Source organism: Jaculus jaculus, chromosome 5 (assembly GCF_020740685.1).
Source record: "Jaculus jaculus isolate mJacJac1 chromosome 5, mJacJac1.mat.Y.cur, whole genome shotgun sequence".
NCBI lineage: Eukaryota > Metazoa > Chordata > Mammalia > Rodentia > Dipodidae > Jaculus > Jaculus jaculus.
The window spans coordinates 93,529,073-93,547,835 of NC_059106.1; the positions used below are offsets into that span (position 1 = coordinate 93,529,073).

Genomic DNA, 18,763 nt, shown 5'->3' on the forward strand with positions numbered 1-18,763 from the left:
GACAAGCCTACAGCCAACATATTACAAAATGGAGAAAAACTGGAAGCTTGATTGATCTACCATACGACCCAGCTATAGCACTCTTAGGCATATATCCAAAGGACTCATCTCATTTCCTTAGAAGTACATGCTCAACCATGTTTATTGCTGCTCAATTTATAAATTAAAAAGGAGACATAAAGGGAAAGGAAAGGAAGGGAGGAGGGTACTTAATAGGTTGATATTGTATATATGTAAGTACAATGATTGTTATGGGGAGGTAATATGATGGAGAATGGAATTTCAAAGGAGAAAGTGGGGGGGGGAGGTAGGGAATTAACACAGGATTTTTTTATAATCATGGAAAATGCTAATAAAAATTTTAAAAAAATTTTAAAAAAAGAAGTGCACAATCTAATGCAGTGTAAAAATCAAACATCAGTCCTTCTTAATATTCCCATTACATGTAATTACTAATATGACTGGGGGAAGTTATGAAGCACATGAGAACACAAGAGCCCAGGACAAGGCCCCTGGAAGCAGCTCCTCAGTGACCACGGCTGGTGAGTACTCTTTAGGTGGACGAGGTGGCTCTTTCTTGCTTTCCAGGTGGACGCCTGAGTGGGCTTGGGTCACAGATCTCATGAGTTGTCATGAGTTTGGACTTGTAGGCATACAGCCTGCTTGAGTCCAGGTTCTGTTTCTCATTACCTGTGTCATTTGGGGTGAAATTAGTGAATTTTTCTGCTGCTAAAACTACAAAGTAGGGGCTATCTATGTAGCTGAGTGGTAAAGTACTTGCCTAACATTCAATTTCCAGCACTTCAAAAATGTTTATAAAGTGGAGGAGGATGTTAATAGGTCCCATATTTAATTTTATTGTCATAAATAACCATGATAATAGAATCTATAATGAAATTATTACTATCCAAAGGAATCATCTCATTTCCTTAGAAGTATGTGCTCAATCATGTTTATTGCTGCTCAATTTATAATAGCTGGGAAATGGAACCAGCCTAGATGTCCCTCAACTGATGAATGGATAATGAAGATGTGGCACATTTATACAATGAAGTTCTACTCAGCGGTCAAGAAAAATGAAGTTATAAAATTTGCAGAAAAATGGATGGACCTGGAAAGGATTATACTAAGTGAGGTAACCCAGGCCCAGAAAGCCAAGCACCACATGTTTTCTCTCATATGTGGATCCTAGCTACAGATGACTGGGCTTCTGCATGAGAATGAAAATACTTAGTAGCAGAGGCCAGTAAGTTAAAAAGGAGACATAAAGGGAAGAGAAAGGAAGGGAGGAGGGTACTTAATAGGTTGATATTGTATATATGTAAGTACAATGATTGTGATGGGGAGGTAATATGATGGAGAATGGAATTTCAAAGGGGAATGTGTGAGGGGGGAGGGAGAGAATTAACATGGGATATTTTTTTATGATGATGGAAAATGCTAATAAAAATTTTAACAAAAAGAAAAAAATTATTACTATGATAGGGATCACAGTTTAGAAGAGAACTTCGCTAGTGGTAGTACTTGTGGGGTGGAAGGGCAGAATCCAGAGAGTGATATAAAGGGGCTCCTCCTGCGATTATGTTACATAATGTCTTGCATGCCAAAAAAAAAAGGGGGGGGGCCTTTTCTGGAATTTGATGTTATTAACTTTTAAAGAAGGGGTAATTGTAAAAAATAAAATAAAATAAAATAAAAAAGAAGTGAATATCAAGCATGTACTAGGCATCCTGGAAGTGACTTGAAATTTCTTAACTAATTCTATGCTTATAATGATCACATAATGCATCCTCAGTTTTGAGGGAAAAAAAAAAAAGAGGCAAAAATTTAGCAGAGCTAATGGACACATGTTTTGGGCCCTTCTTAACACTGCATGTCTCATCGTATAGTGAGGGGATGAAGACATTTTTTTTCTCTGCTAAGTGATGGAGCTGACTGAGCACTATCCAACCTTAAGACTTCCTAATCAAAAGTCATAGTTCCCATCTGCCCTAGGTGTGGCACATTGGAGGGATATTGTGGTTGTGTAAGTACGCTCTGAATCACAGAAGTCACGAAATTTGTGTGTTTGGCACCTTCTCCCCTCACTTAGCATGGGCCAGGACTCATACAAATGGTATGAGTAGAAGGCCAGAGCAGCAACACAGAAGGAACTGGCCTTTTTTGCATTTTTATGTGTGTATAGTGAGCATGTAAGTATTTGTATGCATGCAGGGCAGAAGTGACATCAGATGTTTTCTCAAATTCTCTCCTCTTTTTTGAGGAAGGGTCTCTCTCACTGAACCTACAGCTCACTGATTAGGCTAAATTAGCTCAGCAGTAATCCTTGAGTATTTTGTTTCTACACCCCCCACACACACACACAAGCATTGAGATTACAGTTGTGCCCCACCACTCCCAGCATTTATGAAGGTATTAGAGACTGAACTCAGACCCTCATGCTTGTGTGGCAGGCAGGCATTTACCAATGGAGCTATCTCTCCAGTCCAAGCAACTGAATTTTCTAAATATTATGGCACAAAGCAGCTTTCATAATTGGACTTCCACATGTTAACACCATTGTAAGAAGGAAACAAACTGTTCTTGTTTACACCATTGTATTTTGAGGTCACTTTATTACAGGCAGCTTGACATGAATGTTAGTGACTATGTTCCTTATGTACCACACTCCTACTTCAGTATAAATCTTTCTTTTATTTCAATAAATAATTCTATGACAATTCACTTAGCTGCAGTAAAGAAAATTGAGAAAATGCAAGGTGGAGGTGGGTACAGTTCCCCATATGCAATAGAAGTAGGCCAGTTATTTGTTCACCATCCTCATTCTGTTTTAATTTGTGCCATTCTCCTGTATTTAAAATAATTTATTTTCCAATAGCTACAGAGAACTCAACACTATATCAGACTTCTAACACACCTGCCAAGGATTAGGGAACACTGCAGAAGAGGCAGAAAAATTATAACAGGAACAGAGTGGTTAGGACTATCCCAAAACATAACCTCCCCTGAGAAACTGATTGAGGCCTTCACAACCCCACAGGGAATACAAATAACCCCACTAAGGAGGACCTTCAGTGGAATTGGGGTGGGAGAGAGGATATAAGAGTACATCCTTTAAAAATATCAACTTAAAAATATATTACAAGTGTATTTTCACATTGATGACATAAAACTTCTCTTTTGAATCATTTGTCTACAGTGTAGTTTCTTATACAAAATGGGGCAAAACAATCATTCAGCTATCCTCTATTATAATGTTATAAAATTCCTGTCAGTTTTCCATTTTTCCTGACTTTAGGGATATTGGGCTGTGATTTAACAATTTCCCTAGAGGGCTGGAGAGATAGCTTAGTGGTGAAAGCACATGCCTGTGAAGCCTAAGGACCCAGGTTTGATTCTCCAGGTCCCACATAAGCCAGATGCACATGGTGGCAGATGTATATGGAGTTCGTTTGCAATGGCCAGATGCCCTGGTGTACCCATTCTCACTCTCTCTCTCTTACTCTCTAATAAATAAATAAAAATAAATCTTAAAAAATAAAATAATTTCCCTAGAGTCAGGACTTTGCTAACTAAACACACATGTACCTATGTGATCATGACAGCTTAGACAGTGGACAAAATTAATGCCTTCCAAAGTTGGAAATATCTCCCATTTTTCTTGTTTCTGTCTCTAACATATGAGTCAGAAAGTAAAACTAACAGGTAAAAACAAAAAATCTTGAGAGTTCCAGATAAGATCGTGGAGTAGGTACCATGCCAAAACAGCCTAGGGGGAAAAAGCCAAGAAAAAAAAAAAAAAAACAGCAAAATACACACATTTCCCAGTACTCGAGAGGCAGAGGCAGGAGGATTACTGTGAGTTCGAGACCACCCTGAGACTCCATAGTGAATCCAGTTCAGCCTGGGCTAGAATGAAACCCTCCCTCGAAAAGACAAAAGAAAAAATTATACACACTTTTACTAAAAAGTGAGGTGTATAGGAAATTGAAATGGCAGCAGAGAAGTAGGAGAGATCCAGAGCATCCAGAATCCACACAGGCTGGCAGAATCAGCTCTAGCAGGTCCACAGAACCTCAGTGGCAGTGCGCCAGCCAGCCACCAGGCTTGGCTTGAGCCACAGGAAAAGCCAGGTGAGGGGAGTTTCCACTCACACTGGAGCTCTCCACAAACCCAAGGAATGTGAAGGGAGAACAGCAGTGAACAATGGAGGAGCAGATCACAAGGTAGAAGAACTTGTGGACCAGTGAGAAGAGTAGAGCAGCATCGGCAGCCTCCCCTCCCCCACTGCCAGTGCCCAGCTCCAGCGAATAGAGCAGCGGTCCAGGGACCCAGCCACACATACTTGAACCAACAGTGGGATCCAATAAGGAGCAGCATAACTGAGACCAAAATCATGCCAAAAGGTAACTGGCATTATACCAGGTCAGTACACACCTAATAAACCTGGTATATAGGCCTGAACCAGAATTTATCCATATCAGGATAAATTATATGTTAAATCTGGTGGATGGTCAGATTTTCCATTCTTAAATAAGCTGTATTTGGGGCTTGTTATTTCTTCCTTCTTGATTTATAGTGGCTTTTGTTCCTGTTCTGTTATACATTAGGGAAGGATCTCAACTGGTCACAAGCTGACTTGGAGCCCTCTACAGACCAGAAATCTTAACCTCCTTGTTGCCAAGATTAAGGAAGTGGGTGAGGCACCACACAGCCTAAGGTACAGACAGAGGATCTGGTTGTCATAATACCTACTCTTGGATAAATACTCTGTGCTGTTTTTCATTGAAAGTGTACAATGTTTAGTTAAATTTTAGAAACTATCTGTATTTGGTTCCACTGAGTCTACTTGAATACTCTCATAGCAGGCAAATCTATGGACACTTTTGTAGATACTCTGAGAGTCCTAAACATATATGCACATATATTGAGGGCTCCCAAATTCATCAAACAAACACTATTAGAACTAAGGTCACAGATAACACCAAACACAGTGGTAGTGGGAGACATCAATACTCCACACTCATCAATTGACAGGTCATCCCAGGAAAAAATAAGCAGAGAGGCAGCTGGACTAAATGCAGTCATAGAAGGAATGGACCTAACAGATATCTACAGGACATTTAATCCAAATGCTGCAGAATATACATTCTTTTTGGCAGCACATGAAACATTCTCTAAAATAGACCATATATATGGACACAAAGCAAATCTTAACAAATTCAGGAAAATAGAAATAAGTCCTTGCATTCTATCTGACCACAATGGAATCAAACTACAAATCAATATCAAGAAAGGCTACCGAGCATACACAAAATCATGGAAATTAAACAACACACTACTAAATGATGCATGGGTCAATGAAGAAATCAATATGGAAATCAAAAAATTTATAGAGCCAAATGATAATGAGAACACAACATACCAAAATCTCTGGGACACAATGAAGGCAGTCCTAAGAGGTAACATTGTAGCTTTAAGTACCTATATTAAGAAATTAGAAAGGTTGCAAGTAAATGACCTAATGCTTCACCTTAAAGCATTGGAAAAACAAGAACAAGGCAAACCAAAAATCAGTACATGGGAAAAAGTAATAAAGAATAAGGCAAAAATTAATGAAATAGAAACAAAAAAAATCCAAAGAATCAATGAACAAAGAGTTGGTTCTTTGAAAGGATAAACAAGATTGATAAACTCTTAGCAAATTTGACCAAAAGAAAGAGAGAAGAGACACAAATTAATAAAATTAGAGATTAAAAATGTAACATCACAACAGATTCCACAGAAATTCAAAAAATCATAGGGACATACCATAAAAGCATATACTCCACAAAGTATGAAAATCTGAAAGAAATGAATGACTTACTTCATTTATATGACCTACCTAAATTAAATAGAGATGAGAATAATCACTTAAATAGACCTATAACAAACATGGAGATCCAAGCAGTTATCAAAAATCTTCCAACTAAAAGAAGTACAGTCCCAGATGGATACACTGCTGAATTTTAACGGATATTCAGGAAAGAATACCATTGCTTCTTAAGCTTTTCCAGGAAATAGAAAAGGAAGAAATCCTACCAAACTCCTTCTATGTATGCAGCATCACCCTGAAACCAAAACTAGGCAAAGATAGAACAAAAAAAGAAAATTACAGACCAATCTCTCTCATGAACATGCATGCAAAAATTCTCAACAAAATATTGGCAAACAGAATACAAGAATATATCAAAAAGATCATTCACCCTGACCAAGTAGGCTTTATCCCAAAGATGCAGGGATGGTTCAACATATACAAATCGATAAATGTAAACATTATATAAATAGATTGAAGGACAAAAATCACATGATCATCTCATTAGATGCAGAGAAAGCATTTGACAAAATCCAACATCCCTTCATGATAAAAGTCTTACAGAGACTGGGAATAGAAGGAACATATCTCAATATAATAAAGGCTATTTATGACAAACCTACAGCCAACATGTTACTAAAAGGGGAATAATTGGAAGCTTTTCCACTAAAATAAGGAACAAGACAAGAGTGTCCACTGTCCCCACTTTTATTTAATATAGTACTGGAAGTCTTAGCCATAGCAATAAGGCAAGAGACACACACAAAAGGGATACAAATTGGAAAGGAAAAGATCATATTATCATTATTTGCAGATGACATGATTCTATATATAAAGGACCCTAAAGACTCTACCAGCAAACTGTTAGAGCTGATAAACACCTACAGCCATGCAGCAGTATACAAAATAAATACACAGAAATCAGTAGCCTTCCTATATGCTAACATCAAACACACAAAGGATGAAATCAGAGAATCACTTTGATACAACTCACAATTGCATCAAAGAAAATAAATTACCTTGGAATAAACCTAATCAAGGAAGTAAAGGATCTCTACAATGAAAACTATAAAACTACAAAAACTATAAAAACACTGATGCAATCCCCATCAAAATTCCAAAGGCATTCTTCATGGAAATAGAAAAAACAATCCAAAAATTAATTTGGAATCACAAAAAACCTCAAATATCTAAAATAATACTGAGCTACAAAAATAAGGCTGGTGGTACCACCATACCTTATTTTAACCTATACTACAGAGCCATATTAACAAAAATATCGTGGTTCTGGCACAAAAGCAGACATGTAGATCTATGGAACAGAATAGAGGACCCAGATGTAAGTCCAGGTAGCTATAGCCACCTGATATTCGATAAAAATGCCAAAAATACTCATTGGAGAAAAGACAGCCTCTTCAGCAAATGGTGCTGTGAAAACTGGCTATATAGCTGTAGAAGGATGAAAATAGATTCTTCTCTCTCTCCATGCACAAGAATTAAGTCCAAATGGATTAAAGACCTTAACATCAGATCTGAAACTCTGAAATTGCTAGAGGAAAAAGTAGGGGAAACTCTTCAACATATTTTTCTTGGCAAAGTCTTTCTTGTTGGACTCTGAAAGGCCCAGACCTGAGGCCTAGTGGAACTTCCTGAGCCTAGGTAAAGTTTGGTGACCTGTCATTGGCCACCTAGGACTCAGCAAGATGCCTAATGGCTTCTGGCCTGCCACTTCTGCATGGCAATTGTAATTACCTTTTCAATAGTTACAGTTCACTATTGGCCCTTACCTCTCCCCCCATCCTAAAATCCCCGCCTTCGTCCTCAACATGATACAGGCAACTGCTCATAGCAATAAAGTGAGTTTTTTTCAGTGAGTTCCTGCTTCAAAAAGACTCCCGACTCAGTGTGGTTTTTCTTTGGTGGTGAGGAGAGGTTTCTGAGTCATTATATACTCATATTCCTCCTTCAACCCCTTGGGAGGAACCAGCAGGCCTGATCCTTCCACAGCACTACCTACCTGCCCCGGAATGAGCCCAGCACCTGGCGCCCAACATGGGGCTCTGGGAACCCGACAGACTAGTGCCCCCATGAGAGGCAGTCATTGAGGAGGTAATCAGTGTATATGTGCGGGCGAGCGTACTCCCATGAGTTATAAGGCAATCTTCATATTTAATGAGCTAAACTTTGCTTCTATAACCTGTACTTACTTGTCGACATCTCTTTCCTTTCTCTTTCCCTTCACCTTCGGTTCGCCAGCGTCTTTTGTATTTCTGAATGGGGCCTAGGAAGCTGCATCTGTGGCTTTTATGTTTCTAAAGGCTTCTCCTTCTTTCTTTCTCTCTCTCTCTCTCTCTCTCTCTCTCTCTCTCTCTATTTAGGCCTGTGAAGGCAGGCCAGCTTTTCCTGCCATTATGGAACTTCCCCTGGATCTGTAAGCTTCAATAGATATTCCTTCCTCCACAACTTTACCTGGTCTGGAAGTTTATCTCAGTGAACCTAAAGCTGTCTGATGAGCTGAGATAAACCTGACCATGTGGATTTTAATCTTTTGGAACCTTTGTTTTGGAGAAATAGGCATGAACTTGGTGCTTACAACTGAAAGTGTCTTCTGGAGTGGTAAGCCAAATTTTATGGACTATTCAGATAAAAGTTTAAAAATACTAAGTACAAACAGCATTAAACTCCAAGGCTTGGCTTATGAGCTTTCTAAGAGAAAGGAAAGACTTAAGGGGACTTCATTAGAACTGGGCTACTAGCATATGGGCTGGCTGCATCTGGCTGCCCAGGCCTAAAGAGTTTAACCAAAGTTAAATTTGTAATAGACTGATATGCTTAGCTAGAGATATTGGATTAAGAGATTTAAAATTTGGCTTTTTTTGTTTTGGTTTTTCAAGGTAGGGTTTCACTGTAGCCCAGGCTGACCTGGAATTCCCTATGGAGCCTCAGGGTGGCCTAAAACTCATGGTAATCCTCCTACCTCCCCCCCCCATGCTAGGATTAAAGGCGTACACCACCACACCCAGCTGATACTTAAGAATTTAAGCTAAATAACCTCAAGCAAGTTCATATTACAGACACAGCGATAGGCTTTAGATTAAAAGTGTTTAACTTGTTTAATTTTACAGATATTAATATCTTAAATTGGTCAAGACTGTGGGGACCTTTAAAGTTAAACTGAGTACAATTTATAGTATATAATAGTTATAAATCTATTGGGAGCCAGGGGCAAAATTTGGTAATTTAGAGAAATGAGCCCCCTCCTGGCAGCTTGTGCCCAACCCTCCCCTACTGGGAAATGGTGGACAATCCGCCTCCTGGGAAACTGCCACGTGGCCCCCTTGGACTTACCCAGGTGGGGACAGGTGAGAAGTCTGCCCTCTCATGGTGACTAAGCTCACTATCCTTTTCCTGTGCCTACTGGGTATTGGCACATGCCAAGAAAAAGTTTAAATATGCCATTAGTTATATGCTTCAATGTTTTACCACTCTCAGGTTGCCTGATCAAATTAAAACAGATAATGGCCCCTGCTTCCTAAGCAAGACCTTCGTAGATTTTCTCCAGACCTGGAAAATCTCACATTCCACAGGCATTCCATACAAGCCCCTTGGCCAGGCTATCATTAAAAGATATAATCAGACTCAAGTCTCAATTACAAAAACAAAAGGGGGAATCCTTATCCCCACACAACCAACTAAAAAGTCATTATTTACCCTAAATATTTTTGAATTTTTCTAACAATTTATAATGTAGGATGGTTATAAATCTATTGGACTCTAGGGGTGAAATATGGTAATTTAAATAAATGGCCCCCAATATATTCAATTGTTTATCTTAAGGTGTGATAGTGGGTTTCAGATTTCAATCTAAAGATATCCAAAGTGTGCCTAGCAGGACTTCCTAAAGTATGCTGTGACATTTGGCTTTAGGCTTGTACTTTTAATGTCTAACTATCCTTCATACTCACAGCTTTAAAGTAGCTCCTGAGAAAGTTCAAAATGTACCTCCCATTAAGATCTTGGGCTTGATCCTTACCTTAGATACAGTTTCACCTGTTAGATGCTCTATATACTAGGATTAAAAGTTAAAACTTGTTTGGATTGTCATGTAGATTTTAAATGAATTTGTGTTACTTCTAAAACATATAATAGCTGGGTGTGGTGGCACACGCCTTTAATCCCAGCATTCAGGAGGCAGAGGTAGGAGGATCGCCATAAGTTCAAGGCCACCCTAAAACTATAGAGTTAATTCCAGGTCAGCCTGGACCAGAGTGAGACCTACCTTGAAAAAAAATATATATATATAATAACAGTCAAAAGCATTGGGAAACTGCATTTAAGAGGTATTTGACATCTAATTCAGTTACAATCAGAGATTTTGTCTCTGCAAAATAATCATCTTACTTTTGATGCAGCTCCAGCTGCTGAAGACTTAATATCTGCTTTTAAGTCTGCCTTGCCTAGATGGAATTCTCTCACTTCTTAGATAGGAAGCTTTTCTACTACAGGTGTTTGTCTTTCACTCATTCTGTGTCTGCTGCCCGTACTCGTTACATGCCTTTTAAGATCGTTTATGGATATCCTTACAGAAATACATGGGATACAACTACGGACCTGACCCCAGCTTCCTGAGACATTATCTTAAAGCCCCTGAAGAGGCTGGTAGTCAAAGACGGGTAAGAGTCTCTTGAGTTAGGTCAACCTAAGACGGGACATGAAAGATGGAATTCATGTACCGATAACGGGAAAGGCCTAAATATTGTAGAGAACAACCTAAGACAGGCACAGTCTTTCTGCACCAAGGCCTGGAGGGGCCCGTTTCCTAAAAAAATAATAAATAAAAAAGGGGAAATTGTCCAAAACCACTTGGCTGGCCTTGTATCCATAGCTCTGGGCCATTTGACAGCAAGACTTTACCACCTACATGTAAGCAAGAGCTGGCCATTCCTTAATATTTATGTTTATATTGCTGAGATCAAAGTTTGTTTGTTTCCCAACCTTTGTACTGAGAAGTGATTAAAATAATAAAAAAAAAACTCTGTAACAAAAAGGGTTTTTTTGATAAAAACTTATATAAAGCTCATGGAATTTTTGTCCATGGAAAAACTTTATAAAAAGAAAAAGACCCATTTGGGTACCCGTGAGAGACCTAAAATATTTGTCCCAACAAGGGGACACTGACAATCATTTCTCTAGGGAGTGTCCCGCCCCTGAGGACTGCTCCTAAAATGGTCCTTCACCCTGTTAAACTAAATAACTCCCTCTCTTGTGGAGGATTGCTGGCTTTGCCTCCAATCTGGGTCTCTCTGGCTCCTTACAGTATAGTTGTCTATATGACCTTAAAAAAATTACTCTGCCACTTCCCCATCCCACTTCAGCTTTTCCCAATGTTTCCTCTGGGTATTTGGGCCCTGCCTTCCCCTAACAATTCCAGTTTAGATGTGGGATACATTCATCCTTCCTTCTGTACTTTTAACACAATGGAGCCCAATGCTCAATGCTGCCTGCCTTCTGGAATGGTTTATATTTGTGGAGGTGGGATGGCCTATAACTTTCTGCCCACCAATTGGATGGGCCTTTGTACCCCAGCCACCTTAATTCCAGATGTAGATATCATTCCTGGAAGCTAGATTCCCTGGCTGAGGTAGTCCTACAAAACAGGAGAAGAAAAGGAAGGGAGGTGGGTTCTTAATAGGTTGATATTGTATATATGTAAGTACAATGATTGAGATGGGGAGGTAATATGATGGAGAATGGAATTTCAAAGGGGAAAGTGTCGGTGGGGAGGGAGGGAATTACCATGGGATATTTTTTTATAATCTTGGAAAATGTTAATAAAAATTTAAAAAAAAATACAGGAGAAGACTAGACCTACTCATGGCTGAAAAGGGAGGTGTATGTTTGTTTTTACAGGAAAAAATGCCGCTTTTACACCAATAAGTCAGGAATTGTCCAGGACAAGATAAGGGGCTCCAGGAAGACTTGGAGAGGAGGCAGCAGGACCCCCAGGACAATGCACTGTGGACGGGCTTACATGACTTCTTACCCTACCTTCTCCCTGTACCTGGACCCCTCCCCCTCCTCCTCCTTCTCCTGTCAGGCCTTATGCAATTTACAAAATTACACAATTTATTCACTAGCAGCTAGAGGCAATAAAATTTCATCAGGTCGAGATACATTACCATAGGCTGGCAACTCAGGAATTAAGTTCCTCAGATGACTCACTGCACCTCCCCTGCCCTCCATGTGACCAATGACAGGTAAGATCCCCAGGTGGGACAACCTCAGACAGGCCATGGAGTGGGTTCTCAGCAAGCTAAACACATGTTACCCAATGATGGGTAAGATCCCCAGAGGGAGACAACCTAAGACAGAAGCCACGGTGACTAATGCTCTTACAAAAACAAAAGGGGGAGGTGTTGGGCTCTGAAAGGCCCAGGCATGAGGCCTACTGGAACTTCCTGAGCCTAACTAATGTTTGGCAACCTGTCTCTGGCCAGCTAGGACTCAGCAAGACACCTAATGGCTTCTGTCCTACCAATTCCACATGGCAATTGTAATTATCATTTCAATAGTCACAGTTGACTACTGGCCCTTACCTCTCCCCCCATCCTAAAATCCCCGCCTTCATCCCCAACATGATATAGGCAACTGCTCATAGCAATAAAGCAAGTTTTTTCTGTGATTTCCTGCTTCAAAAAGACTCTGGACTCAGTGTGGTTTTTCTCCGGTGGCCAGGAGAGGTTACTGAGTTGTCATATGCTCATCTTCCTCCTTCAACCCTTTGGGAGGAACCAGCAGGCCTGGTCTTTCCACAGCACTACCTACCTGCTTGGGAAGGAGCCCGGCACTTTCTGAATATAACCCCAATTGCTCAGGCAATAAAACCACAGATTAACCACTGGAACCTCATGAAATTACAAAGATTTTGAACTGCAATGGACATGGTGAATAAAATAAAGAGGCAACCTACAAAATAGGAGAAAAATCTTTGACAGCTATATATCGGATAGAGGATTAATATATATGATATACAAAGAACTCAAAAAGTTAAATAATAAGAAATCAATCAAGCCAATTAAAACATGGGCTATGGAGCTAAATAGAGAGGTCTCAAAAGAAGAAATACAGATGGTGTATAAGCATCTAAAGAAATTTTCTACATCTCTAGTCATCAGGGAAATGCAGATTAAAGCTACATTGAGATTCCATCTCACTCCTGTCAGATTGGCTACCATCATGAAAAAAAAAATGATCATAAATACTGGCAGGGATGTGGAAAAAGAGCAAACCTTCTACACTGTTGATGGAAATGCAATCTGGTCCAGCAATTGTGGAAATCAGTGTGGAGGTTCCTAAGACAGCTAAAACTTCATCTACCATATGACCCAGCTATAGCACTCCTGAGCATATATCCTAAGGACTCATTTCATTTCCTTAGAAATATGAACTCAACCATCTTTATTGCTGCTCAATTCATAATAGCTGGGAAATGGAACCAGCCTAGATGTCCCTCACCTGATGAGTGGATAATGAATATATGGCACATTTATACAATGGAGTTCTACTCAGTGATAAAGAAAAATGAAGTTATGAAATTTACAGGAAAATGGATGAATCTTATACTTGGCTTTCTGGGCCAGGGTTAGCAGGGTTACCCCAGCCCAGAAAGCCAAGCACCTCATGTTCTCTCTCATACATGGATGCTAACTACAGATGAATGGGCTTCTGTGTGAGAAGGGAAAAACTCAGTAGCAGAAGCCAGTAAGCTGGGAGAGAGAGAGAGAGAGAGAGAGAGAGAGAGAGAGAGAGAGAGGGAGGGAGGGAGGGAGGGAGGGAGGGAGGGAGGGAGGGAGATATAAAGGGAAGAGAAAGGAAGGAGGGTACTTAATAGGTTAGTCTTGTATATGTAAGTAGAAGAATAGAGTCATGGGGGTTAAAAGGCCCAAAGTGAGGTCAGGGGAAGAGATTGAGAAAAGGAAAGGTGGAGGGAGGGCTATTCAAAATCTAAGAATATAGAAATAAATCACATGGAATCCTCTGGTTTTGGACAATGGAACACTCAGGAGCCATAAATTGTTGCTAGAAAATTTTCAGTGCCAGGGATAGGATACCTTTCAGAGTGTTGTTGGCCAGGGAGGTCCCTGATGCCCCCAAAACATTATAGGCCATATCTGAGGCCCTTGGTTTCCCACCAGGAATAGATGGTAAGACTCTATTGCTGAAGACTCCAAATACTTGGGCTGCAAAGCCACTGAGAAATCCTGCTGGAACTGAGCTGATAACCTCCTCCATGTAGACCAGCTGACAAAAAGCTGGAAGAAGCCATTCTACATGTAGTTCAATGGGAGAAAGAGATACCACCAGTGAAGATACTCAACAATGAACTCTGAAAGCCTTATAATTGGCCAGCCAAGCCAAATGAGCCAACAGGTGCAATAGTGGCACATCTCTCATGGTGGAAACCAACTGCCCTCCAATTGGACTGGAGGCCTGCTCCAAGGGAAAGAATATATCCCTGATACTGAAAACTTAAAACAGGGATAGTCATAAGCCCTAGGAGTGTAATGTCTGCTGATGTCTTGATAAATGTATATGCTATGCTTATCAGACTGCCCAGTAAGCACTTCTCTTAATATTCATACCCTTATATTAATGCTAGTCTCCCTTTGGGTAGAGAATCTTCTCTTTTCAGATGGCAGTGACCTTGGGACGACTCAAAAGGTATCATAGTGCTGGAAAGAAGTGACCGGAGTACTGAGTAACATCTCAATCACACCTTCCAAGGTTCAGAGTCTCATGCAAAGAGGTGGCAGAAAGAATGTAAGAGCCAAAGGAGGGGTAGGACTCCTTATAATGTGCTCCCTCCAGACATTAAATGGCTTGGATGTCCATGACACCTACACAAGACCATCTTAAGAGTAGGAAAAGATAATGACATCAAAATAAAAGAGACACTGATTGAGATGGGGTGGGGATATGATGGAGAATGGAGTTTCAAATGGGAACATGGGGGAGGGAGGGTATTACCATGGGATTTTTTTAAATAATCATGGAAAATGTTAATAAACATTGAGAAAAAAATCTTCAGAGCCAAAAGTGTATAAAACTATATAAAAGTATTTCTGAATTCCTTTTAAGACTTAGGAAACATTTTTAAACTAAATAATACTTATAAGGAAGCTGTGTATGTTTGATCAAATACATAAGTCAGATGTTTCAATATGATATAGATATAAAGAATTTATTTTGAATCCTAGGTTTAGGTGATCATTTCCCCCATGTTGTAAGTAAAAGCTCAGAATTAAGTATGACTGTGTCCATACAACTCTATCTTTACTAATGGAAAATTGAAGCTATATGTTCTACTTATAAATAAAAATTTTTGTCCTGATGAATGAAAATAGCCTATGCCATTAAAACTAATTTCCAAACAAAAATTAAAATGTCTTATCCTTTTATCCCATTTTAGATACTTGTCAAACATGCCTTTATATTACAACTCAATTTATTTCAACACTTTGCCAAAGGGTATCCCCTGACTTTCTCATTCACAGTGATTTCATCTGATATCCGGATATATTACCAGAGTCTGCATAACCCCTTTGATCATATACTTTCCTGTGTTTTACCTGGCATGGTAAGGACCTATTTAGTAAACTGATTAAATGATCACATGAATAAGAATCCTGCAGTTATATTATAAAATGTTAAGTTAATTGTATTCTACTACATCATGAACACCCAGAGAGCACATGAAGAGAATAAGTGTACAAGTCAAATAACACTGGGTTCAAACCCTTGTTTGCCGTTACCTCACAGAACAACTCAGGAGAGCCACATTACTGTTTTCCTTAACAAGTTCACTCTGTAGAAATGGAAATGCTAGCAGATGGTACCGAATGTGTATGCTCATCAAAGAGATTAACCAAAGATGGAAGTCCAGAGGAAAGACCTGCCAGATGTAGAATTATTTCTTAACTGCTGGAATTCACAATTAATTATAGTGAAATTATTCCATCTAACTCCATTTGTTTATACATAAAAATACAAAAACACAAACCCATAAAACACAAAAATAAAACCAGGATGAAAAAATCCCAGGACCAGAATGAAAATGCTACTCTCTTAGTTTCATCACGAGCTATTATTGTGACACAATTCATTTATCCTTTATAATCATATCTAACTTAGTAACAAAATGAAGACATGGATTAAATTTTGGACCCTGAGGAGATCAAATAAAAGCTATTCCTTTCTATTACAAATTATGATTCCATTTGTAAAATGCTAACCCAATTTCTTCAGTCCAGAGACAGAAAAGGTGTATTCCAACTGACAAAGTTCTCTTTGCTTTTCTCTATATTTAATCTGGACTATAACATCTTGAAAGATGCATCAGCATTCAACCTTGCAAGGAGCTACAGCAGTGGGGTACAGAACCTCCCAGGCTGCCTACTCAAATAACAGATGGACACAGTATCCAGTGTAAGTTTTATAGCATACTGTACCTGATGTCCAAGACCACAGTTCTAAATTACTCATCCTGCCGTAAGCCAGGAAAATTCTCAATTTGAATGATGCAGCACAGATATTGGAATAACAAGATAATGAAAGATTTTTAAGGCAACTACGATAAAAATATCTCAGGGAGGGCTGGAGAGATGGTTTAGAGGTTAAGGTCCTTGCCTGCAAAGCCAAAAGACCTTGGTTTGATTCCCCGGGACCCACGTAAGCCAGATGTACAAGGTGGTGCATGCATCTGGAGGTCGTTTGCAGTGGCTGGAAGCCCTGGCATGCCTGTGCTCATTCTCATTCTCTCTCTCTCAAATAAATAAATAAAAATAAAATATTTTAAAAATCTCATGGAATAATTATAACCTTGAAAAATATAATAATGAGAAATATTAATAAAGATATACAGTTGAGCCAAGTGAAAACTTTGGGACAGAATAAGCTGAATAAAAATCTCCATAGAGAAGCTCAGTAGTCAGAAACTGTTGGCATCAGCAAAGTCCAGTGTGCTGCAAGGTGTAATCTACAAAGCAAGCACTGAGAAGAAGTAGGAAGACACATGTTCCTCCAAAACAAAGATGAATAAAAATAATTACTTTAGAACTGTCCAAGAAGCCCACAGGAAGATCAGAAAGGGTAAATGAGCTCAGATCCTTACATGTCAACAATAAATGGTCCACTATTTTCAATTAATGTTAAGAGATAGGCATAATAAAACAATACCTAAGTATACATTGTTTAGATGAATCCATTTCAAATATGATAATACAAGCAAGTTTAAAAAAGAACGGAGACACATGTCTGTCATACTGACCCAAAGTGGGATGAAGGATAAAGGGTAACATTACCACTAAGTAAAAGGGTCAGTTCGCTAAAACAGCATGCCAAACCTACATGGGTTCTATGTACAGTCAACAGACTTCTCAATACACCAAGAAAATGCTACTTGAACTCAATGGGAGAAATACACAAACTACCTATGGAGCTGGAGACCTCTGCGCATCTCTCCTAGACAGAGAATAATAAGACAACCAGTATGTATGGAAAACTCCAGTCAAGAAGAGTAAAACACCTTTCTTTTCTTTTCTTTTCTTTTTTTTTGGTTGTTGTTTTATCTGGACAGGCACTGTAACCAATTAAGCCTAGGTGCCTTTTAAAGCAGCATGGAGTATTTATGAAGCTACATTACTGTCATCAAATCTACCCACACATATTTAAAAGTTAAGCTATACGTTCTCTGAGTATAATGGAATCATAGTGGGACTCGTTAGTAAATAAAGAACAACAAAATTTCCAAATATTTGGAGCACAGCCGATTTTAAACAAGGGTAAAAGTTTAGAAACTAGCTCTGTGGGTGAGTCTAGCAGGTTGCCAGCCTGGGCGCCCCCATGCGGAAAGGCCGCGTCCAGCTCACCAGACACCTGTCCTTCCTACCTGCTGCACCATCAGGTGGGACTGCTCAAAGTTCAGCTGGAAGAAGTTGCCCACGAAGGGCAGGCGCCAAGGTCCGGGTGGGAAGTTCTTTGGACGGCGGCTTTTGAGGAAGTCCGCGAGGAACAGAAAGACGACGACAGCCAGCAGCAGAGTCTGGGCATGGAGCGCAGCAGACAAGGCGGTCACCAGAGAACCCGCCGCGGCCAGCATGGCTGCACCTCTCAAGGTTGAGTTTGTCACAACCCTGGCGCTGCCAGCGTCGCCAGTGCTTCGGCTGGAGCCAGTCCCTCACCGACCTTTCAGAGCCCGAGATTACCTAGATGTCCTCCTCTCCCCTCCCGACCCTCCCCCATACCCTTCCTGGCCCCGCCTCCCGCCTCTCACTGGGCGCCTCTCCAAACAACCGCCACCTTCCCACCTCCCCGGCCGCACTCCGCCTTAGCCTTGCCCCGCCCTTTCCCCTAATCACCCTCCTGCCGCGCCTCTGCCTCTGAGTTCAGCCCGCCGGGCACTCAGCCCCGCCCCCGGCGCTCAGCCCCGCCCCCGGCGCTCCGCTCTGCTCACAGCACTCAGCCCCGCCCCCGGCGCTCCGCTCTGCTCCCAGCACTCAGCCCCGCCCCCGGCGCTCAGCCCCGCCCCCGGCGCTCCGCTCTGCTCACAGCACTCAGCCCCGCCCCCGGCGCTCCGCTCTGCTCCCAGCACTCAGCCCCGCCCCCGGCGCTCAGCCCCACCCCCGGTGCTCCGCTCTGCTCCCAGCACTCAGCCCCGCCCCCGGCCCTCCGCTCTGCTCCCAGCACTCAGCCCCGCCCCCGGCGCTCAGCCCCGCCCCCGGCGCTCCGCTCTGCTCACAGCACTCAGCCCCGCCCCCGGCGCTCCGCTCTGCTCACAGCACTCAGCCCCGCCCCCGGCGCTCAGCCCCGCCCCCGGCGCTCCGCTCTGCTCACAGCACTCAGCCCCGCCCC

At 41.0% G+C, this 18,763-nt stretch overlaps 1 protein-coding gene across 2 annotated transcripts in view; it reads right to left on the bottom strand.

The window, feature by feature from the left end:
- Nucleotides 1-18,319, bottom strand: part of LOC101594400 (cytochrome P450 2J4) — a 71,949-nt gene extending 53,630 nt beyond the window's left edge. Inside the window, exons 1-2 of one of the 2 annotated variants that reach the window (XM_045150122.1) lie at nucleotides 18,271-18,319; nucleotides 17,802-17,954 (exon numbers count right to left, since the gene is read on the bottom strand). In XM_045150122.1, coding sequence (XP_045006057.1) covers nucleotides 17,802-17,813 — 12 coding nt within the window. In that variant the 5' untranslated portion in view covers nucleotides 17,814-17,954; nucleotides 18,271-18,319. Of the gene's footprint in view, nucleotides 1-17,801; nucleotides 18,125-18,270 lie in introns of those variants that run through there. The other variant, XM_045150121.1, reaches the window with a different exon arrangement.
- Nucleotides 18,320-18,763: the final 444 nt, after the last annotated feature.